This window comes from Ammospiza nelsoni, chromosome W, assembly GCF_027579445.1.
Source record: "Ammospiza nelsoni isolate bAmmNel1 chromosome W, bAmmNel1.pri, whole genome shotgun sequence".
Taxonomy (NCBI): domain Eukaryota; kingdom Metazoa; phylum Chordata; class Aves; order Passeriformes; family Passerellidae; genus Ammospiza; species Ammospiza nelsoni.
The window spans coordinates 9,470,883-9,495,772 of record NC_080668.1 but is presented as its reverse complement, the minus strand read 5'-3'; the positions used below and the strand labels follow the sequence as shown (position 1 = coordinate 9,495,772).

Genomic DNA, 24,890 nt, shown 5'->3' with positions numbered 1-24,890 from the left:
TTGGGAACCTTTCATAGCACAGTGGGAACACTGGTTCTGTTTTTAATAAACAATTATAGGTATTGTAAAACAAAAGGAGTGGTTAGAGTTTTCTCTGTTAGCCTACCGTGAGCTTGTATTTTGTAATATGCATGAAGTTAATTAACACTATTATATAAAGTGGCTGATCGATCAATAAATCTGAGTTCGATGCATCAAAGGATGGTCGTCTCCCTTCACTTCAATAAATGGTGACACCCGGACGTGATAGTGAACACCACGGGGATTGCGAACACCACGGGAAGTGAGGAACGGTTCGGGTTCCGAAGCAGCCGGAATGGCAAATAAGCGCGAATAAAAAAGCGGAGGAAAACCCGCTGAGACGCGCCGTGCCCTAGGGGACTGTACAGACGGGCCTGGCCGATACGTGCGGCCGCGACCTTGAGGAGCTGCAAAGTGCGCACTTAAGATATAGGTATGGAAAGGCAAGCCGCATATGAACTTTTTATTACTTTCCTGCAAAAAAGGCAGATTAAGGGGATAGATTTACAGAAAGAATTACCGGGTCTTTTGGATTATGGTTTGGAAAGGGGAATCTTTGTAAATCCCCACACGGTTCACGAGTTGTCAGAATGGCGTAAATTTGGTTATATATTATGGCAGGCTACGTTAGACGATGATAAAACTGCTAGGAAGTGGGGTAAATTATGGCGGGTCGTTAATACCGAGCTGTTGCAGTTTCAGGCTGAAAAAAGGGCTGCTCACCAGGCTACTGCCACTCATGATCGTAACAAAGAATATGATCAAGACAGGGAGTTTGATAAGGAGTCGGGAACTCCTCTCGGCCCCGCTACGAGGACAGTTTTATTACCAGCCTCACCACCTCCCTCGACGAGCCAGGCTGCGAGCCAGGCTATAAGCCAGGCTCCACAGAGCGCTGTATTACCCAATTTGCCGCCTCCTTTAACGAGCCAGCCCCCTCTAACGAGCCAAGCTCCGCAGGGTGCTTTATTGTCTGCCTTGCTGCAGGCTACACAGAGCACTTCTGAGTCTCCCGTATCTGCTGTATCGCAGCAGCCGGGGCCACAAACGCATACTCCGTTCCCGAAAAGCAATCAGTCGATCCCTGGGGCGGAAAACGACCTAGCGGCGACGATTGCGAGGGATAGACGAGATGCGTGGGCTGCCCTGGCCAAAGATGCAATAGAAAAGGGAGATCAAGAGCTGATAAGTACGGCTAGTGAACTGGCTTGTCCGGTTGTCTTCACTCCTCAGGCCGGGGGGGGCCTACAAGCGACAATCACTGCTCTTGACTGGAAAATGTTATCTCAATTGCGAGCTACTGTTAGTCAGTTTGGATTTAAAAGCGAACCAGCCAAACAAATGCTCGACTATATTTTTGACACCAGCATCCTTCTCGTTAATGATTGTCATGGCATAGTTAAATTAATTTTTACTCAACATCAACAATTGCTGTTTAATGCTCATTGGCAAGCGCTCGTTAGCGAGTGTGTGGCAGTTCAAAGGCAGCCGGGTGACCCCCTCCATGGTGTCACTGTTAATGAGCTTATGGGTCTGGGACCTTTCCTTCGTACTGAGGCACAAGCCTTAATAGGTCAGGAGAAGTGCCGGGAAGCAATGAGGTTAGTCAGACTCGCAATAGAAAGGGTAAAGGAACCAGAAGGGATACCAGTATATATAGGAATTAAGCAAGGCAGAGAGGAATCATTTGGCTCTTTTATTGATAAAGCTGCTGCTGCAATTGAAAGATCTGGGGTGCCAGAATATCTTAGGGGGGCATTACTCAATGACTGTGCTCTCCAAAATTGTAATTCTGTTACTAGGAGCGTACTTAATACCTTAGGTGCAAATTGGACTATAGAGGAGGCATTAGAGAGGATGGCTCTCATACCTACCGGACAGCAGGCTTTTGTGGTAGATGCGATCAAACAGTTAGGACTAGGCTTGCAAGAACAGGCAAAGTCCTCTCAGAGTCAGGTGTTAGCCGCTCTTGCACCTCTTCAAACATCGGCAGCACTGCCTCCGATGGCTAATTGGGGCCAAAAATGCCGCTCGGATGACCAGGCACCAACAGAAGTCATCACTGCAGCATCGGCACCTTCTCCTGTCTCCAACCCGACACCACAGGGAGCCGCCGCGGGGGGACCGGGGCCGCCGCAGAGGGAGTGACCCGCAGCCCGGAGCGGGGGGGGGCCCGTCCACTCCGGCACAAGTGGCGACCAGAGTGCTTTTCCAGCGCCAGAGCTTGGCTCTCCGACCCGCAGCTGGCGAAGAGCCTCGGTTTTGGACCTAACAGCCTAATGGATGCGACCTTTTGTCAACAAGGGCAGGGATCCCTGCTGAAATTGAGAAACCAGTGATGGTAAACAAGTGAAGTTAAAGGCACTTTTGTTCTTCCCAGCAGACTGTGAAACAGAAATCAGCGTAAATGAATGCGGGAGTCAAATTTTGGGCGATTTGGCTCGGCATTGGTTGTGCTGTCTTGAGATCACCTGTATTAACATAGACTTTAACATCAGAAGCCCGGATGGCTCAGTCGGTGGAACATCAGACTCTAAAATTATATTTTGAAAAATTTAAAAATGTTAAGATGTGTTGGACTGATTGTATGAGTGAGATGTATGAGTGTGCTTTTTGGTATAAATGCTGCAGCAAAAACGTGAGAAAGGTTGTTTTGGTTTAGTGTTTTGGAGTCAGGCCTGTGGGTGAGCGATAGTGAATGCTATATTTTATTTTTATAAAGTTTTATTTGTTGTTAAGTAGTTGAAGTTGGATTGTCTATTAAGTGCCATCACATATTAAATACTGTTAAGATTAAATTATATTAGGTTTAAGTTGTGTAGAATTTAAAGTCAGTTGATTTTGTTAAAGTTTTATTAGATTTAAGTGATTTTACATTATTTACAAATAAGTCTGTTAAGTTTAAATTGTATTTAGGTTTAAGTTATGTAGAATTTGAAGCCAGTTAAGTTCTGTTGATTTGAAAATAAGTCTGCTAAGTTTAAATATTTTAAGTGCTTTACGTGCATACTATTTTCCCACCACTCCAAATCAACAAAGGACTGAGAATCGCCCAGCTGATGCCATTTGAGCCAAATGACTAAAGGATTACAGACTGTAAAACTGATTTTGAACTTTTCTGGGAGACCCGGAGGGGGAAGGGGGTGGATGTGAAGATCTCAAGGACAGAAAGGATCATTTTCAGGCTTGCCATTCGCCTCCTCTCCAGGTTCGAATGAATGAAAACAGCTAACAGCCACCTTTTCTTAGTCCAATTACCACCTACCCTGCAATGCCTGATAAGGCCGGACATCATGGCTCAGCTAGGGGTGGTTTTAACCCTTTGGGGTAAAAGCCATTGCTCGGACCGTGGCTGGGGAACCTTATAGAGATACTGAGTGTGCTTTTAAATGCTTTTACTTACTTTACCTTGTTTCTGTACTTGTATCCAAAATATGGTTGGTAGGATGACAGAGAAAACTTGGCAAACTAACCTCCTTTCTCAAAAAGAAAAAGACGAGGGAAATGTGGAGAGTTTAGTTCAAGCATGGCTTAAAGAAAAAGGCCATGAAGGCATACAGTTGAGAGAAAAGTAAAAAGGTAGTTGTAAAGCAGTTCCCAGGCTTGATTCTATAAACAATTAGGCTCTCTCATGCATCACTTTATAAACAATAAGGTTCTCAGACAGTCTTCCCATAACAAGCAAAACACCCTCTCTGGGAAAAGATGGCACCCTGGGAACAGATATGGAAGTTTTGGGAACCTTTCATATCACAGTGGGAACACTGGTTCTGTTTTTAATAAACAATTATAGGTATTATAAAACAAAAGGAGTGGTTAGAGTTTTCTCTGTTAGCCTATCGTGAGCTTGTATTTTGTAATATGCATGAAGTTCATTAACACTATTATATAAAGTGGCTGATCGATCAATAAATCTGAGTTCGATGCATCAAAGGATGGTCGTCTCCCTTCACTTCAATATGCTCAGCTCCTGTCACCCATGCAGCTGAGATAATTAGGTCTGTTACTATTATTATATTTTTTTCTTATTTTTCTTCAAACTTTGGCCAACTGCTGGAACCTGTTGTTCAAGAAGGAGGATGAGGACAGTGAGATTCCTTGTAAGAGGTGGGATATATGTACTTTGCCAAGGAGCCTTCTTGCTCTTTGTCTTGGGGAGGGGAATGTCTGATGTTGGGTGGGAGCCAGCAGAAGGCAAGGCAAGCTTCTCTGTTGGAAATCCTCATGCCTACCTGTTTCTAATCCAGAGCATCACATCAAGAGTAGGCAGCACAGGATCATTTAGTTGCAATACATCTGTGAGCTTTCAAGATCACCCTCGTCCTCCCCAGTCCTGTTATTAAAAGGCCAGGAAACACGGAGAAGATGCTCAAACATCTATATTACCCAGTGAGATGAGGCTTGTCTCTTTGCAGTCTTCTCCTCTACCTACCCTGTAAGCATCAGGCACTGCTGAGCAACAGACGGAGATATATATTAGGAGGCAACAACCACAGCAGGATAGCCCCAGCAAAGTGTTTTAATTTCTTAACAAACTCCTTGGACATTAGAAACCGTAAAATAACACACAGATAAACAGAAACTCACTAACCCTTAGCACCCTGGAAGGCTCTGTTTCAGATTGCTGAATAAAAGCTGAAATTGCAATGCATCTTTAATGTAACACAAGGCATGTGCTGTGGAAAAGTGTTCTTTCCTCTAATCTGGTTCTAGACAGAAGCATCCAAACAGAAGCCCCTTTCCTTATCACCACTGAACTGCTTGGTGTATGTGAGGAAACCCCTGAATGACAAGGCCTCCATCTGCTCTGAAACAGAGTTGCAACTGGCTGCAAATGTTGCCCATATGTTTGATTTTTTTTTTTTTAACCTTTCAACTTAGCTGCCTAATGTTAGACACCTATCCTCAAATTAGGCATATTCTCATAATAAGCTTTCCTGAAATAAAGGTAGTAGCTAATTCAGGTGATGGTGCATCTGTGGTTGGAAAAGGAGATGGAATTATTCATCCAGTGCATTGCTTTTGTTTGCTGTTTTAGGGAATGGAAGAGACCCTGCATTCTTGTACTGTCAGGGAAAAAGAAAAAATATCAAGTTTATTGTTCATATTCTCCCTCTTTTCTTGAGTTCCCAGGTGATTATGGGCAACATCTTGCAATTTGTCTCTCTTAAATAAAGCTGGACAGGAGAACATGGCTGTGGTTTGCTATGAGCTCAGGTTGCACTGAAGCCAGAGAAAGGTCTAAAAATCGTACTTTTTCCTTGGTTTATGTTGTAAAAATGGTTGGAGTATCTTTTTCTACGTAATGACTTTGCAGTGGGTACTGGGACAAGTTGACCATCAGCAAGATATGTATGGATCTAGTTTCCTTAACACAGGTGTATGTTGCTTCTCTAGACACTCTAAGGCTATCCATCAGCTGTCTGTAAGGAAATATGTGGGTCTCCCTTAGGTCTTTTTGTATTTCTAACTTGCCTCATATACTGTGGGATGTCTAGAAAATTTTCTTTGGTTAGACAGACAAGTCTTTCCCTGTGCCTTAGCTTTCTCTCTCTAACATAATTTAATAAATTTGTTTTTAGTTTAATCACTTTTTTCTTGTGAATGGTGTTTGAATTTTAGAGATTACAGACTAATTTTTGAAGGACTGTAGAAATGGGGCAAGAGCAAAACACTGTTGATAGATGAGAGTCACAGGCAGAGGATGCCAGTTGGAAGTAGTCACCTGAAAACCTCAAAGTCTGACAGGTTGCAGTCTGTAGCACATTTTGTTTTGGTTTGGTATCAGGTGTAGATACAGCCTTTTCAGTGTTTTATTTTTTACAGCTTGAAAATATGAGAAAAGAGAGTTTCTGCACATTATCTGACCTTGTTGGGACTTGCCAGATGGTGGGGTCACCAATTAAGAGATGTCACCATACCTGGCAAATTGTAGGCTTACCCAAGGTGACCAGAAGTTTATCTGCCTGTTTTTAATTCCTGTCACCAAAGGTCATCTCTCTGCTATGCCTTGACATTGAGCAATGGCTGCAATTCCTTTTAATCATGCCCTTTCTCTTCCTCATCATTTCGGGCATATCACTTCCACTTAGCTAAACTCATTAACTGCATTAATGTTGAGGTTTCCTTTTCTATATAAATTCATCCAGCTGAATTCTCGTGACCCTCCATGGCTGCATTCAAGCAGATTCTCCCTCTGTTTCCTAGCAGATGTTAAGTGTTTATTTTTCAGCTGTGGACAGCAAAAACGTGAAGAAAATAAAAGCAATGTCTTTTTGTGTCTATGGGAAAGCAAGTAATTACAATGGGTTTGTGGGGGCTCAGTTTCCTGTGTTACAGTTTGAGTTCAAGGAGCATTTTGACCAAACCTGTAATTCCAGCCCCTTTCTGCCATGGTGATTTATCAAGATCTCCAAGTTTGATAAGCAACAAATGTTTTGGTGAAGAACCAAAGTGATTCAAATAATCCCCAGAAAAGTTCCACATTAACATGAGGGGCTTTACTACTCAGATCACAGTCAGTCTGATGGGTTGTCAACAAAGTAAAGGTGTTTGAGATCAGCTTATTTCCCAAACTGTTGGTTGTAGGCAAATGGAGGGCAAGCGGACTTTTGTTTCTCTGTAAATCTACATTGGCCCCAGCATGTTATATACATTGCAGGGTCTATGCCAGCAGTGTTGGATGAGGGTGGGCTGTTGAATTCCTGGCAAGGACTTGCCAGAGGTGATATAGACCCATTGTCCTCAGGAGGGCAAGTCGTGCTTTGACATAGCTTAGTTTTTAGTTAAGGGAAAAATCCATCAACCTCAAAGTTATTTTTCCCTGTAAGGAACATTACAACTTCCTTAATGCCTGACAGAACCAATTAGAGAAGCTGGACATGCCTCTATAAATCATATTTAAGAGAGGAGAAAACCATGAAAAGTTCTCTTTTACTTCCTGCTTTTCTGCAAAAGAGTGAAAGCCTTTCCCCCCCCCCCCCCCGCTTCCCCCCTTCCCAGTGTGAGAAACGACTGCTCACTTTAAAATTTCAAAGTTTTATTAAACCTCAACAAACACAACAAAGGACTGAATAAGGAAAAAGGGACAGCACTGGGAGTGTGGCCAACTCCCAGAGGCTCATCCACAAAATGGCTGCTCCACCTTTTATACCCCTGGTGTTGCATCAGCCAACCTTGGCCCCTCCCAAAGTCTGCCAGTCAACTGTTCTTTGGCATCCATTGGTGGAGACCTTCTTGCAATTTGATTGGAGGTGAGATGTTGTCATGCCAAGCCTCCCCAGCAACAAACTTTTTCCATTCTCAACTGCCCCATGCAAGGGGCACCTGTACACGCCCTCCCTCCACATGTCCCTGACAACCCTGACAACCAAGGCTGTCCAGTGGCAACAATACAGAGGGGGAAAGGGGACTATGGGGAGAACAGAGAGTGTCCAAACAACAAACTACAATAACATAACCATACATCAACAAAAATTTATCTTAACATACACACAATATTTATACCTTAACTGCAAGAGCCGATCATCATATTACCCATCTATAACACCAGTAAAGCCAGCCCGCACAGGCCTGTGCAGTCTGGCTGTCAGGTTGGGTTGGGGGCTGGGGGGGAAGGGAAGCCCAGACCAAGGTGCAGTGCAGGCTACTGAAATTTTGCTGTTTCTGAGCCCCACCTGTAGTTATCGAGCTGGGCTGGCTCTGCTGGCTCCGGGCCGGGCTGGGCCCTCCTCCACTGCCGGGCCGGGCCAGGCCATGAGGCAAGGCCACTGAGGTCTTGGCTGATCCTGCTGCCACTGGGGGCTTAAGGCAGGCCCCCTTACTGAAATAGCTATGATTTACTGAGAAACTTGAACAGAGAAAGAAGAAAACCCTTACCCCAGGGGTAGAAGAAGAGAACTTTTGCTCCCAAATATAGAAGAAAAGACCCTTTGCTTCTGATCTAGAACAGCTCATCTGTAAAATTGCACCCCATAAGCTGAGATGGCCCTCATAAACAGTCGTGGGAAAAACTCTAAGTCAATAGGAGAGACTTTTACATAGCAAACAGATTTCCTTTTCCTGGACAGACTGGTTTGCTGTGAAATTAAAACCAAGAGAGAACTGTCTTGGATTGGGACAGATTTGGGAGGGAACTTCCTGGAGGGTCTCCTCTAGAAAGCAAATTTCAGCAATCCCTCCCCCAACCGGTTAGGGAGAAAAATCTCCTTGGAGAGAAGTGGAAAAAAACCTGTTTATTTAACAAGCAAACTACTCACAAGCATGAAAAAATTATTAATAGTAAACAATGGAACCTCTTGCTGTTCTGAAGAGATGGCAAATTCAGAAAGAGTCCTTCTGTGGATGTGGCTCAGTCTCTCTGGGGCTCGGGCCCAGTGTGCCAGGCCCAGTGTGCAGCTTGGGGGCCCCACGGGCAATTCTCCTGATATCCTGGACCCGATAGAAGCAACAGTCCCAGAAGAAGAAGACAGTCCAGGGAAAACCTTTCTTGCTGTAGCTAATGAGGAAAACCAGCAAAAAAAGCAAAGGACTTCCTGTCTCTCTGCAAAAGCCGAGAACTCTGAGAGCACTGCTTATCTCTATGTTTTGAATACAGATGCCAAAATTCCACCACTCTCTCCCTTCTCCCTGTCTCTCTCTGGCCTTAACTTAAAGCTACAAGACTCATTTTTGAGCAAAAAGACAGATGATGGGGATACCAACAGCATAAAGTCACCCCAGGACAGCAAGTCACACCTGTAAAATTTATTTTGTGTAATATAGCCACACTAGAATTAAGTTATCACTAATTTGGAAAGGATGAACAAAAAAGCCAGTGTATGAGCTTTGCCTTAAGTCATTTCAATTTGGTAATTGTGCTCTCTGAACATGATAGAGCTTTTCCACTTCATGAATGTGTATGAAAACAATGGGTTAAAATAACATGTTCCTTTTCAGCTTTGCTTGCCTGTATTCTTACTGTGTTTTTCTGAACACTTCACTTTCCTTCTGCCCCTGTCTATGTGACATCCTGGATGCCATTATATTGCCCTTTGTGGAAGTCTTGGCAGCTTAGGAGATACTCCTCTGTGAAAGGGTACCTCCCAGCAATGCAGGATGAGTCCACAGGTTTCCCTAATGTCTTTTTTTCCCCTGTTCCTGCTTATAAATACAAACCTCTTGGTCTTCAGTGATTCAGATAATCGGCGATGGAGAGATGGGGACAACTGAGCTGGATCAGAAGCCAATTTTAGTGAGAACACTAAGTGTTTATATAGGGTATATAGGATTCTATTTTTGGTAACAATTTGTCATTGGTTGCACATTGTTCATTACATCAGTTACCGGGTAATCATTACAAAGTTTCAGGGAGCAGTTATCTGTGTCTGTCTCTCCTATGGTTTCTGCTTGATTAGGCCTGAGATATCAGGCTCCTTTATCAGTTCCATTTTACCCTCTGTCTCACTCTCCACACAGATTGTGCTGATGCTTTTCTTGTCTTATCTCTTAAAGGGAAAAGTTACTGGAGATGTAAAACTGCTTATGAGTTGTGGTTGCAGAAAAGAGAAAAATGCTCAAATGAAAGACTCAGATCAGATCAGTCAATACGTACCTTAACTGACTGAGAAATAAGAATGTGTTAACATCTCTTTGAACTATGCTGTTGCATATCAGGGTTCCTGGACACAAACAAAGTCATTGACATGGCTGACAATGGTACCGCATCAATGTTTTTCTATTTGCTATTTATAGGAAAAACCCTCAAGCAAGATCAGAGATTAATTGCACTAGGAGCTGTTAATGCCATAGGCTGGCTTATTTCCACCTGATTTATTTATTCATGAATACTGTTTCTTTATGAAAACCCAATCCAGGTAATGCCTCTCAAACAATATTACATTTCCTTGCTGGCTAAATGCATGCAGTTTTTAAACTAACTCTCTAGTTGTCTGGACGGGTAGTAGTTACAGAGAAACATGTAAGTCACTGCATGCTTTTGTTCCGAAGTGACACCATCACAAGGACATTCTTTATTAAGGTTCCTCAGGAAAGACATGTAAAAACTTGTTTGTCGGTTTCTCGGCTGTTTAGGTGACCTGGAAAGGCCCGGGGTGGCCTTGGACAGCCCGCGCTTCAAAGGACGAGAAGAGGCTTCAGGTCTTTTCTCGGTCTTGGTGTTTATTAATTGTTTATCTAAAAGATTTTCTCTCAGCCCAACAGAGGTCTGCACAGCAGCCAGCCATGAGCACACTGCGAGCCCCCGGGGCGGTCACATATCTTTATACTTGAAGTTACGTATACAATATTTATCATGTTTCCCCAATACCTTTTACCCTTATTAACCAGTGCACTTTTAGTAATAACCAATCCCAAAGTGCCAACATCACCACAGAAGATGGAGGCCAAGAAGAAGAAGAAGAAGAACAGGACATGCCCCAATTCCTCCATCTTACTTCTTTAGAGCCCCCTGTACAGAAATCCTAAACCCTGTGTCTTACACTCTAATTAACTTCTCCCTTCACCATTCACCCAGTGAAATCCTCCTATCCTCATACAGGTGTCGTCTCCTGTGTAGGATCAAAGTCCAGCCACCAGACACTTCTGGCAACATTCCAGGACTCCCGAGCCCCCCAAGGGTGGTCTCAGTCACTCTGCACCTCAGTCCTGAGGTGCTGAGATCCCACATCTCCCCCTTCTGTTTGCACCAAGAAGACCTCTTTTGCTATCTGATTCATGGCACGTTTCAAACATGCAAAGATGCATGGGACGACAAGTATGAGGACTAGGAGAACTATTAAGACATAGAACCCTACCCTTAAAATTCCTCTCCAAATGGGAGAGATGTCAAAGAATTCTACCAGCTGATCGATCCATGATCCTGTGGTCTCGCCAAGCTTATTTATGCTATCCTTTATATTTTTAATACTTTCGTGAATTGACCTTGAATGATCTGAGAGATTCATGCAGCACATCCCTTCAAACTCTTCACACCCATGTCCATGAGCGAGCAATAGATAATCGATCGCCGCTCTGTTTTGAAGAGTCGCCTGTCTTACACCACTGATGTCTTTTAACATGTCATCCAACGCGACAGACACAGACCGCGCATGTTTGCTCAACCAACAACCCATGCGGTCGACTTGAGTCAAGGCTACCCCTGATGCTGTTTGAGGTGAGAAGATTGCCGTAGCAATTCTCGCTGCCTTGTCCCAAGAAAATATTTCGTCATTGCAATCTGCCGCATAATGTTGTATTGATCTTTTCTCTTTACGTTTTCTCTCCCTTAACATGTTCAAATCAGGCGATAACATAGAAATCTCCCCAATGCTGCATGGACCTCCCGTGGCATTAGCAGGAATGCCGTGCCAAATTCTGTCCCCGCAAATTAAGAACAAACCCCGTGGCAATTGCACTGGGACTTGGACCGATCCTCTGGCAGTTTTCTCTGTATATTTACACCATGCTGATGCATTCTTATAGAATTCATGATTGGGAGTCAAGTCGATAGTTTTTGCCTTTGTGACCTTCGGAGTTTCAAACTGCATGCAGAGTTCCATTGTCATGGACCCAAAAATTTCCAATTCCTGAGGTTCTGTAGAAGCCACAGGAAGTAGATGCGTCCAAGCACACCACTCTTTCACAGGATCTTTAATGACCTGCGAAATGTTAACTGCGGAGTGCCCTGGAACTGGCCATTCGTCCACTGGCAATCCAACCATGCATTCTGAAAATGGTTTCCCTGGCCTCGAGTGTGTCAGGAAAATATTATCTAAATTCACTGCCTGAGCTAAAGTCTCCCATACATTTTGCCTTGGTTGACTAACAGGTAAATTTCCTCCATCGCTTACTGCAATGAATGAATGATGCATATAAGCATCATGAAACTCATTACTTCGCTTTTGTGTGAAATTCCCAAAGTCCTTAGTTTCCTTTTATTTTTCTTCCGAGTCGTCTTGTGCAGTCTGAGTCTCGACTTCTGTCTGAGTACTTGTCTCTTTGTTTCTCGGATCAGTGTTCTCATGTTCTCGCGTTCGAAATGGCTTCACGTGTCGCGCCGACACCCACTTCAGACCTCGATCTGTGGAAACACAAGCGAAATCCTTGCCCCAAGTGATTAGTTTGAAAGGACCCTCTATTTGTCCTGTCTCTGGGTTTCTGATCAAAACTAAAGGATTTTCCCTTAGCTTTGCCTGTGTGCTGTTTAGAAAATGTCTCACGATTGGTGGATTAGGTTCTGAGGATGAGCTATTTAGGAAATTCAACACATACAGTGCCTTATTTTATTTCATGTGAGGTGTTGCCTCTGGTTCACCCCTTCTCTGCCTGTCCAGAAGGGATTTCAGGGTGTGATGTGTTCTTTCAATGATCGCCTGACCTGTGGGCGAATGTGGAATACCAAACGTATGTCTGACACCCCATCTTTTCAGGAATCTGTCAAGCACTCTGCCTGTATACGTTGGACCATTATCTGTTTTTATCTCCTGAGGCACACCTAATGCTGCGAATGCTTGCAGAAAATGTCGACAAGCATGGCCCTCTGTTTCCCCTGCATGTGCTGAAGCAAAGACTGCACCTGAGAATGTATCTACAGAAACATGAACATTTTTGAGCCTCCCAAAAGATGGATACTTGGTGACATCAGCTTGCCACAACTGAATACTTTGCAGCCCCAGCGGATTAATTGCTCCAGTAGAAGAAGGTGGCTGCACAAGCTGACAGTCTGGACAAGCACTAATGGTCTCCCTCGCCTGACTCTTTATGAGACGAAAGGACTCCATCAGCGCTTGCGCATTCTGATGAAAGAACGCATGACTTAATCTTGCCTGCTCAAAAATGTCCGGCAGTGTTTGCGAAATGGGCATTGTCAACCTGTCCGCTCGAGCATTCCCTTCCGCTAAAAACCCCGGAAGTGTTGTGTGTGCTCTAATGTGTGTGGTAAAATACTCTCTTTCCCTGCTCTATAGCAGTGTTTTCAAGCTCATCAGATATGAGTATAAAACCTCATTACTGACTTCTTTCAAGAGCGAACCCTCCAATCTCTTGACCACACCCGCAACATATGCGGAATCTGTCACCAGATTGAGAGGTTGTTCGAACAACTGAAATGCTCGGACAACGGCTGCCAACTCCACAATTTGTGGAGAGCCCTGAACCATCCTCACATCTGATTCCCAATCCCCTGTCGTTGAGTCTCTCCACGTGATCACTGACTTGTGTGTCTTCCCTGAGTCATCTGTGAACACTGTGATCCCATCCAAAGTTTCTTCACTTATTCTTGGTTTTGCTCTGTAGCATATTTGTGATTGCAGTATTCTATGTTGTGGAAAGTGGACTGTGCAAGTTCCTGGGAACGCTAACAACACGATTAACAGGTCTTTCGATTGTTGCATTGCCCAATCGAAATAGTCTCGCTTCAGAGGTAATCTGATGACTGAGAACTCTCTTCCTGCCATTGTCAGCAACCTCGTTCTCGCCTTTATGATGATTTGCGCTGCCATCTCTAAATCTGTGAGAATTGTTTTTGCTGGCCTGTGTGGTAGGAAAATCCACTCTATGATTATCAGAGTCCTTTTGTGATTCGTCCCATTGGAAGATCAAACCATGGAACTGTGTTTTCTTCCCCAGCACTGCCAACTGAAAAGGCAACGTTGGAACAAATCAATGTGCCTGCCTTTTCTGTATCGCGTCCGTGACTTTCTCCAACTCCTTTTTCGCTTCTGGCGTGAGCATCCTGGGAGACCGAATGTCTGCGTCTCCTCTCAAAAGATCGAGCAACGCTGGAATGTCGCTGTTTGTGATTCCCAAAACTGGCCTCATCCAGTTGATTTCTCCCAAAAGCTGTTGCAAATCATGCAAATTGGTGATCTTAGTGCTGATCTCCATTTTTTGAGGTTTTATTGTTCTCTCTGAAATTTTCCACCCTAGATATTTCCAAGGCGTAACCTCTTGAATCTTCGAAATGCTGATTTCCAGACCTGCCTTTTGCACCTCTGCAATCACACAGTCACGAGGTTCTTGCAGCTCCTGTCGTGTTGATGCTGCAATGAGCAAATCATCCATGTAATGAATGATCGTCACCTTCGGAAATCTCTTCCGCGCTGGTGCCAAAGCTCATGCCACGTACCATTGACAGATCGTCGGAGAATTTTTGAGGCCTTGTGGAAAAACGACCCAATGGTAGCACTGCAGAGGCGTTTCCTTGTTGATGCTCAGAACTGAAAAGGCAAATCTCGGAGCATCATCTGGATGGAGTGGAATACTGAAAAAACAATCCTTGAGGTCAATGACCACAAGCTGCCAATCTCTGGGAATCATTGAGACAGATGGAAGTCCCAACTGAAGTGGTCCCATGTCTTCTATGACTTCGTTGATCTTCCTGAGATCATGTAACGACCTCCATTTGCCCGATAGCTTTCTCTTGATGACAAACACTGGAGAATTCCAAGGGCTGTTTGTCGGCTTGATGTGTCCCTTCCGCAATTGTTCTTGGACCAGGTTTTTCAAAGCACTCAATTTTCTCCGCTCAAGGGGCCACTGATCCACCCAAACTGGATCATCTGTTTTCCATGTCAACTTCAATGTGGCGAGTGCCGCAGTGACCCCTATTAAAAATCCACTTTGATCTTCGCGCCCCATTGTGCCAAAAGGTCCCGACCCCAGACTGTGATCGGCTTCTGGATGACAAAAGGACGAATGATCACCGTCTTGTCTCCTGGTCCCGTGACAACGACAGAATTCTCACTTTGCAGACACAGAGATGCTCCCCCTATGCCTGAGAGAGAACCCAATGGCGCGACCAAACTCCAACTGCGTGGCCAAAAGATGTACAATATTACCGTTACATCCGCCCCTGTGTCGAGCATACCTCTGATCGCTATTGTTCTGTCCCCACATGTCAATTGGCATGTGAGTGTGGGTCGGTCTGGACCTATGTGCTTCACCCATGTTGTATGTACTTCAACATGTTCTTTCATAGGGAAACCTTCTTCGTCGAAGATTGACATGACCTCTCCAACTGCGTGTGGCGGCAATGCGAAAGCTCTCACAACCACAGTATTTTCCGGTACAGTCAATGGTGGACGAAGCGCTCTTGGCAAAACTGTTAATTCTGTATTTTTGTCCGCTGAGACAACTGTTGGATAAACAATGAGTCCAAGAATACTGCATTTATCTTGTCCAACTATCAAGAAATCTTGTTTCTTGTATGAATCCCCGTGGATACCTGTTGGTATCTCCGCATGACTTTCATCTAGAAAGCATACTAGTTTTGAAGCTGCCAATGCACACTGTGCCCCTGGTGGGAGGAGGTCTGGGTCACTGTGGAATCGACTGAGGGTTTTGCTGAGGGCATCTGCTTGTCGCTCACTGATGATTGCCCTGTCTGCTCTTGAGACACTGCCAGTACTTGTGTCTGAGCACGCTGGTCGGTTACGGCCCCACTGCGCCTTCGGTTTCCCGGATGCGGTAACGGGTTTCCGTCCACGTCTGTCTGGGAATAACATTCTTTCACTGAGTGTCTTCCTCTCCCGCACTGGGCACAAATTGGCCTTTCCGCCTTCTGTTCTGGCGCTGGTGTATGTGTTCGTGGACAATTCCTTTTCATGTGCCCAAACTCCCCACATTTTTAGCATCGTCCTCCTGGGGGGTTGTTCTTTTTCTGCATCGTCGCAAGAACTTTGTTGATGTTCTCGTCCTGCTGATGGAGTTTTTTTTCGAGCATCTTCTCCAATGTCTTGTCCTCTGTTTGCCTTTCTAAATGTCCCTTTAACTGTTCTTCCCATTCCTCTCTTAATTTGTTCTTCACAATCGCTGCGACATGCTGAGGTGTTCCCACCTTGCTGCATGCCTCCACCATCTCTGCCAAGGATGGCCATCCTGGCATGGCGCTAATCAACCATTGACAATCCGGGTTGGCATTGCCAAAAGCTAAGCTCTCCAAGAGAGGCCTCTTCGCTTCTTCGATCGTCACCTGTCGATCCACGGCTTGCGTGAGTCGATCGATGAATGACATGAATGGCTCTGTGGGACCTTGCCTGATGCAAGAGAACGGAACATCCGCAGCTCCTGTTGGTGTAATTTGCATGATTGCCATTCGTGCTGCTTCTTTGATGTCGCTTAACACTCTTCGTGGAAGCCGCGCTGCTTGTTCCCCTGGGTTGTCGTCTGGAGGATCTCCTGCTAACTGCCCTTCTGTGAGGTTCGCGTTTGGCCCACCTTGATATCTATTCCGTAATTCAGAAAGATATTTTCTCCACCTTTTTTCCCAGATGAGACTCTGTGTGTCAGTGAGAATCATTGTCACAATACTTCGAATATCATATGGCGTGAGGTCATACATAGTGAATGTCCCTCTTAGTAGCTGTTTGAAGTATTGTGAATTCAGCCCAAAAGTCTGAGCCGCCTTCCCTAAGTCTTTGAGTGTCTCATGACCCATCCTTTCCCACCTTGGATTCTGTCCCTGGGCATCATATGTCACCGGCATTGTCAGAACTCCTGATCCTGGAAATAAATGCTTTTCTTTTGCCAATGCTTTTCTGATTCGCTTCCAATCCATCGTCTTCACCGGCTCTTGAAATTCCTCTTCTTGATGTTCCATTGGGATTTGCATGAATAATGGTGTTGTGGATGTCATCGGTGATTCATCGTACCTCATTTTTCGTCTTGAGGTTTTTGGCCTCGCTCCTAAATCCGAAAAGGAAACTCGAGGATGCTGTTGATATTTCTTTTTTGCTGTATCAAATGAATGCAAGAAGCTTTTTGCTGCTTCTGCTGCTGACAGCATCTGTGTCGGAACACCTTCCGATGCTGTGATCCTTATGACATCTTCTCCTTGTAGCTGTGCTTCATCTGAGCTTTCATCATCTTCATGAAATCCCGAAGTCGATGGATAATCCCTTTGTTGTGTTAACATTGTCTTCTTTGAAGTGCTTTTCTTTTTGAATATTGTTGGAAAAAATTGCTGCATTGTTGCAGTCTCGCCACGAGATGGCGCTGTGGCTCCACCGAACAGTTCCGGCAGGTTGTGCACTTCTGTCCTCCCCCCACTAGGTGGCGCTGTCACCGGCCTCCCCAGCTCGGATGACGGCATGAGCTTGACTGCCCCTTTTCCGGTCATCTGCCGTGTCTTCTGCCTGGCTTTTAATTAAGCTGAAAATGGAGCTTGAACACCAGAACGTCTCCCTTGAAGGGATGAGCCTTGGACCCTGAGGGTTTCAACTAGAGGTACCAAGTCTGGAGAGGGTGTGGAGCCCCGGGACTTAGAATCCCGAGCACGGCCCCTCCTTGCCTGAGACGTCACAGGGGACCTGGCCCGCCCCCGCCCGCTTTCTGCTCTCCGCACATGCGTGCTGTCCGAGCCGCTCCATGTCTCTCCCGAGCTGACGTCACTGTCTCCCCCTTGTTCCACCTCCGAACTCTCCTCCCCTCGGTCTGTCCCTGACTCTGTCTCCTCCTACCGGTGTGCGCGGCCCGCCTCCCGCCGGCCCCCGGGCCCACTCTGCCATCCGAGCCGACCTCCGCACCGGGTCTGAAATCACAACCGCGCGCCTCCTGCGTCTCTCTACGGTGGCCCTTTGGTGCTGCGCAGTTTCCCCCAATTCGCCGCCCGTGCCTAACACCTCCGCACTGGTTTGTGACTCCCCGCCCGGGTTTTTGCGAGTTTTGCCCGCCGCGCGCGTCTCTGATACCCTGCCAGCTGGGGCGGCCACCGCCCCCAGCGTTGCGCTGACAAAAGCCGCACCGGAACTCGTGTCTCCCATTATCTCTTTACTTGCGTCCCCTGCCTGCACCGCCGCAGCCTGGCCGCCCTGCTCTGCCGCCGCGCCGCCATGGGAAAGCGCCCCTTCCGATTCCGATCTCTCCCCCCTGCATCCCCCCTTCCGATCCTGACTCCCCTGTACTCTCCGGGATTTCAAGACGCTTTAGGAGTTTCCTGGGGTTTCTGGGTTTTGGGACCAGAGGTTTTAATATTATTTCCTGCTCTCTTTCCTCGAGAGCCCTTTCCCCCTGGCTTCTTGAGGCCAGAACTAATTTTTTCCCAGAGCTTTGCTCCCCCCCTCCTTCTGAGGGTCCCACAACTTTTCAAAGCTCTTCCAGTCTTTTCGACTGCACCGAAATGCCTTCTAGCATTATTCTTGCTGGCGAGAGCAGCTTTAACGCTGTCTCATCTTTTTTCGTTGCTAAGAGATATAAATGTCTGTTAATTTCTTGCCAAAACCCCACTTCGAATAGCAGGCATGTCTCTGCAAGTGGATAATTGAGCCTCACCCACAACAATAACTGTTTTAATTCTTTCTTTGGGATCCCTTCCGTGTATGATTCAGCCACGCCTTGTAAGGCGGACAAAATTTCCCGCTGTTCCTGGGAGAGTGTGCCCCCCATGTTCCTATTTTTGACCTTCTCACTGAATCTGTCGTCAGAGCTGTCCGAAGGCTCCCGGTTTCCGTCCAGCAGGTCACAGGAGAAGGATCCAGAGGCGCGTTTCTGGTTCTGATCCGGGCTGCTCTGCTACAAACTTTCTTCGGCAGAAGCTGAGAGATGGAATTCTCAGTGACTGCTGTTTTTTGCAGACTCTCCTGGCTGTTTTTTGGGTTTGTTTTTTTTTTCTTCTTTTTTTTTTTTCTTCTTTCTTCAGGCTTCTCTCCTCAGGAGCTATCAGTGCTCTCCTGGGAACTCGCCCTAGGCCGGAGCTGCCCTCTTGGCTCTTCAGCTCTTCAGTTCTTCAGCTCTTCAGGGCTGATCCCCCCCCCCGAAAGGTTGGTGGGGAGTAGCCCACGCAGCGAACGCCACTTGTCAGTTTCTCGGCTGTTTAGGTGACCTGGAAAGGCCCGGGGTGGCCTTGGACAGCCCGCGCTTCAAAGGACGAGAAGAGGCTTCAGGTCTTTTCTCGGTCTCGGTGTTTATTATTTGTTTATCTAAAAGATTTTCTCTCAGCCCAACAGAGGTCTGCACAGCAGCCAGCCATGAGCACACTGCGAGCCCCCGGGGCGGTCACATATCTTTATACTTGAAGTTACGTATACAATATTTATCATGTTTCCCCAATACCTTTTACCCTTATTAACCAGTGCACTTTTAGTAATAACCAATCCCAAAGTGCCAACATCACCACAGAAGATGGAGGCCAAGAAGAAGAAGAAGAACAAGACACGCCCCAATTCCTCCATCTTACTTCTTTAGACCCCCCTGTACAGAAATCCTAAACCCTGTCTTACACTCTAATTAACTTATCCCTTCACCATTTACCCCAGTGAAATCCTCCCATCCTCACACAGGTGTCGTCTCCCTTGTAGGATCGAAGTCCAGCCACCAGACACTTCTGGCAACATTCCACGACTCCCGAGCCCCCCAAGGGTGGTCTCGGTCACTCTGCACATCAGTCCTGAGGTGCTGAGATCCCACACTTGTTGACAAACTGATGGCCAGGTTTCAATATTCATTACTTGGAATGAATGGCCTCTTATTCTAAAATTCACAGAATCACAGACTATGCTGAGTTGGAAGGGACTCACGAGGATCATCAAGTCCAACTCCTGGCCCTGCACAGGACGCCCCAAGAGTCACACCATGTGCCCAAGAGTATTGTCCAGATGCTTCTTGAACTCTGTCAGGCTTGGGGCTGTGACCACTTCCCTGGGGCACCTCTTCCAGTGCCCAACCACTCTCTGGGTGAAGAACCTTTTTCTAATATCCAGCTTAAACCTCCCCTGACACAACTTCAGGCCATTCCTTTGGGTTCTGTCACTGGTCACCAGAGAGATCAGTGTCTATCTCTCCTCTTCAACTCACAAGGAAGCTGTAACTGCAATGAGGGGTCCCCTCAGTCTCCTCTTCTCCAGGCTGTATAGACCAAGTGACCTCAACTACTCATATGGCTTCCTCTCTAGGCCCCTCACCATCTTTGTTGCCCTCCTTTGGACACTCTCTAATAGCTTTATGTCTTTCTTATATTGTGGTGCCCCAAACTGCACACAATATTCAGGGTGAGGCTGCACCACTGCAGAGCAGGACAATCCCTTCCCTTGACTAGTTGGTGATGCTCTGCCTGATGCACTCCAGGAAACAGTTGGCCCTCCTTGTTGCCAGGGAACACTGCTGACTCAAATTCAACTTTCCGTTGACCAGGACCCCCAGGTTCCTTTCCGTAGCACTGCTTTCCAGCATCTCATTCAACAGTCTGGATGTACATCCAGGTGCAGAATCCAGCACTTTCCCTTGTTGAACTTCATATGGTTGGTGATTGCCTAGTCCTCTAATTTGTTGATGTCTCTGCAGGGCCTCCCTGCTTTTGAGAGAGTCAGCAGCTCCTCTCAGTTTTGTATCATCCACAAACTTGCTCCGTATCCCTTCCAGTCCTGTATCCAAGTCATTTATGAAGATGTTGCAGAACACAAGGCTGAGGATGGAACCCCGTGGAATCCCACTGGGTACAGGTTGCCGGCCTGATGTCACCCCAGTCACTATAACTATTTGTGCCTGACCCATGAGCCAGTTGCTCACCCATCACATAATGGGTTTATGGTTATATTGACCTTGGTGGGACCACTTCTAGGGTTCAGTAATTGCAAATGAGGTGGACTGTGGCCTGAATGACAGCCAGCTGGTGGTCTCTTCCTACCTCCTACCATTTTGCACATATTCAGACTAGCCAAATTTGTCCCTACCAAAATTTTCAACTATTATGGCCTTCTGGCTTTGTAGCTAAATAAACATTTTATAAATATTGGGCCATCCAATGTTAAATGTGGTAGAGTGAAGAAGTTGATCTGAAATATCAAATAACTTTGGTCTCTAATGTATCTTGTGAACAACCTGTAACCAGGTATAGACCTGAAGGAGATTCAAAGTGTCCACAAAGCTCCAGGAATTGCCTATAATTTAGTGATGGGAAAGGAGATGAACTCTCAGGAAGAAAAATGTTTCTCATTTTCAACATGCATGTTCATCAACCCTATTTAATAATAATGTCTCTGAGCCTTGTTTTGTCAGTGTCTGAGATCTAAGAACAGATCTGTCTATCTATCTATCTATCTATCTATCTATCTATCTATCTATCTATCTATCTATCTATCCATCCTGCAGTGGACTTTGTTGTGAGGAACGTTGTTCACACTTATAAATGTTTTGTAGGATTGAGTCTTTCATTTATGGTTTTTTTAATTAGTATTTTCAACATAAGAAGTTCATTGTCATGATCTATACTATCAGCGGACCATCCAGACAAGGATTCATACTACTTTTCTTTAAAGAATAGCTTCCCATTCTCTCAAATACTAGCTTAATTTTCTCACATTGAGGTTCTAACACATCAGGAGAAAATTTATTTAGAAATTAACACTTTTACCAATTTTAATTTTTTGATCTGTACTCTGGTTGAAAAATTTTTGATTTACAACAGGCCTACAGCAGTGGCAAACCGCTTGTAGTAGAGATTATAAATGAAATAGCAACATCTTGATTGCAGAGAGGTTTTACAAAACACTATCTCAAACCTGTGGAAGAGGACCTAAAACTTATTGATGGGAATACTTTAATTATAGAGGAGGAAAACATTTTTGGAGGAAAAAAAAATTCCCATTCTCTTATCTATTTTCTGGGACAATGATAAATCCTTCTTTGCATTTGGTTGCTTTCTGAAATTTTATTTTTGATATCTAGTGAGGCATTGACAATCTTAGTAACTCTTTCTTGCTGTATCATCATAAACCTTTGGGCAAATACTTGCTCCAGAGGCTGTTCAGCACATTTGTCATGTCCCTGGCAGGGCCTGGTCTGTAGTTCAGGGGACAGGAGGTGGATGGGAGGAAACTAGTTCAGGAGAGTGGGTGGCAGTATGGAACATTTGTGAATTCAGGATCTCAGCTCAGCTTATAAATTATCCCCTGGGCCTTGTAGATAAACACAGACTTGTATGGTGATATCAGCTGGGAAAGGCAAATGCTTGTTGATGATTGTAGGCTAATCCTTCAGGACACTAATTGGCAGAAAACCAAAGAAGCATTCTTTTTGGAACAACTTTTTTAAACTTTGTGAAGGGGAAAAACACTGCAGTGGATTTAGTTTTGTTTGCAGAGCTTTACCTCCTCCTCGTATGTCCTGTCTCAGATTTTAAAAGGATTTACCTTTATTATTGTTGTTGGAGACTTTTTTTTTTATTGCTTTATGTTCTCCTGCAATTCATCTGTAAAGTTGTGTGAAAATGCAACTTAGTTTTCATTTCCATGAATGTATGCAAAAATAGGTATGTGGGCTCTATACCACTACCTATTTAAAGGATTGGATCTAACCAGCTGCTTTTCAGCTGAATTTTTGTGAAAGGTGATGCTTTGCAAAGATTTTTTTTTTTCATTCTTTCAAGTCAATTTGAAAACTGGAAAAAAGACATAAATACACTGCCCTACCATTGAAAATTCCCAGCCGAACCAAGTCATGACCCCATTGCTAAGGATTTAATTTACTGGCATTTCTCCAGTGTGCCTTTAGAAGAGAAGGTGTCTTAACTTCCTTGACCTGAGATCTGCTTCCCCAAGTCTGACATACAAAGGTGCAAATCACCAGTGTGTAAAACCTGACAGATAACTGTCAATGGCAGGAATCCAAACAGGCTCACATGGGGCTGGGATTTCACAACAGCCACAAGGAACACAACCTTCCTGCTGGATATGCACCAGAGCAGGAGAGGGACTGGTGGTCTATGTTGTCTGGCCTCCCAGTCTAAATCAATCTCTACAAGATGAGGTGGAAGGCTAAACAGTGCAATACAAGTCCCACAAAAGCTTTGAAAACCTCAAAGGGAATACAGCTGAGTGCACTGAAAAACTAGAGTCTTATCCTCCATTAATCGTCTTGATGAAGCTTTGGGTTGGTGAAGGATGACTGAGACGAATTCCGAAATAAGGCCACCTCTTGGCAGCAAAACCCTTCTCTGCCACTGGCACAACTGGTACTTGTTTGAGTGCTTTGTGGGAGTGAAAATCATCTGTGCTCCAAGGCCCAGAAGCAAGTCTTTGTACCACAAACATCCTACTGTAATTGTAAGGTTCATATATGCTCTTCAGAATGGTTATTAGTTTCCCATTAACTTATACTTCCTCATAAATTATTATAATATTGCTTATTATTTGAGGTGCATCATTCCATAAGAATGGCAATCCTGGACTAGGATTTCCTTGTACTAAGTTTTATACTAGTATAAAGTAGGAACGACGGTTCCTGGGGAGTGATTTCAATTGTATATTTTCTGAGGAAAGCAAAAATGTAATTTAAAACCAGGGGGGAAATGTGTTGCTGGGCAAATAATGTGCATCTTAGAGGTATGCATAAGGTTAAGAAACAGAAGTACCAGAGCGCTTCATATCCTTAGCATATGAAGCTCTGCTTTCTCGGGGTTTAGTTTTATTTGTTTTCTCTTTTTTCTCACAAAAGATATGTGACTCAGCAATGTTTAACTGCTCTTATCCACTGATTTTTTTCTTTTGTCTATTTGCTTAACTTTTCCGGTGGCTCATGTGAGCTTAAGTGTTACTGAGAAGCCAGCTCCTACTGTCCTTCCGTGTTTGTTTTTGGTTTCAATATGAAAAAATGTATGCCTCCTCTGGAAATGGTATCCATACTGCAGAGTAATTACTTTGTGAATAGGGGATTCACTTCATGTCGGCAAGGATCAGATTAATAATTATTAATCATGACCCTTGCAACAGTAACCGCATCCTTTGCCAAAGTGCCACTCTTTCTTAAGTAATAGCTATTAGGGCATGGCTGGACTACAGCTCGTGTTGCACCAGCACAGGGCTCAGGACTTCTGACAGGAGGCGGAGGATCTCAGTTCAAAGTTAAAAATAGATGCACATGGTCCATGTTCCAGAAATAGAATAGGCAACTTCTCCTGTGGGCTTATTCAGCCTCATCTAAATGTCCTCTCTTCCCCTGAAGCCTCAGGACAGTTTCCCTCTTTCCAAAGGTTGAATTCAGTGTTGAGGATGAAATAATCTCTCTTATTGGAATTAATACCAATATAACTGGATGGGATGTGCCTGGGCTTGTCTGACCCTTGCTGCTTGACCAAAGGGGGCAAGTGTGGTGATTTCACCTCAGAGACACCTTTGGCTAGCTGGATGTTGCAGTTGGGCGCATAGAGGCAAGTCCAGACATGAAGGAGCTCAGGTTTACCTCTGGCGGAGAAGCTTTAAGGTGAGGTGAAGGAAAAGGAGTTGGGTTCTGCTGGAGAGTTTCGATCCAGAGCTTTATTCTTGGCCCATAGGCCTCTGAATCTAGTAACAGCTCTAACAGAACCTCCCAAACCACATGGTTGATGTTCCTTTTAACCTCGGGGAGAGGGGGAGGGAAGGGGTAGGGATCCCACCAACCAGGTAGGGGGATGGAAGTCTCAGGGGACAAATGACACCTGGATGGCCCAATGTCCTCCAGGGGTGTAAGGTATCTTTTGAACTCTGCCAATCACTCGATGCCTTTCTGGAATGCCAGGATTGACGGACAGCACTCAGCAGGGGTCAGGGTGGGAGAAAGGAGAGGTGATTGACACACCTGGGGAAGGACCAGGATAACTGAGGCAAGCTATGACATCACACCACAACACTCTCAGGTGTTTTTTATTCGTCTGCTTGATTTTCTTTTTATAAAATTAGGTAGGTCCCAGTATAACATTATGCACATGCAGTCCTTGCAAGGATAAGATTTTAAGGTCTATTCAAATGGTTGTAGCAGTGTTCAACAGCTGACGAGACTGCAGATGAGCTTAGCTCTGTGGGACTCCAGTTCTACCAAGTAGACCTTGAACCAACCACCTTTTTTTGAAGGTTTCTGGATTCCTTGAAGAAATACTGTGGTGTTGAGGTGAGGCATGCAGCACTGCTCACCTTGTGCACAAAGCT

At 45.1% G+C, this 24,890-nt stretch overlaps 1 protein-coding gene across 1 annotated transcript in view; it reads left to right on the top strand.

Annotated features, from left to right (window-relative positions):
* The first annotated feature begins 9,217 nt into the window (after positions 1-9,217).
* LOC132086131 (SET-binding protein-like) overlaps positions 9,218-24,890 on the top strand; it is a 241,438-nt gene continuing 225,765 nt past the window's right edge. Inside the window, 2 exon segments of the mRNA XM_059491599.1 lie at positions 9,218-9,253; positions 9,514-9,601. Coding sequence (XP_059347582.1) covers positions 9,218-9,253; positions 9,514-9,601 — 124 coding nt within the window.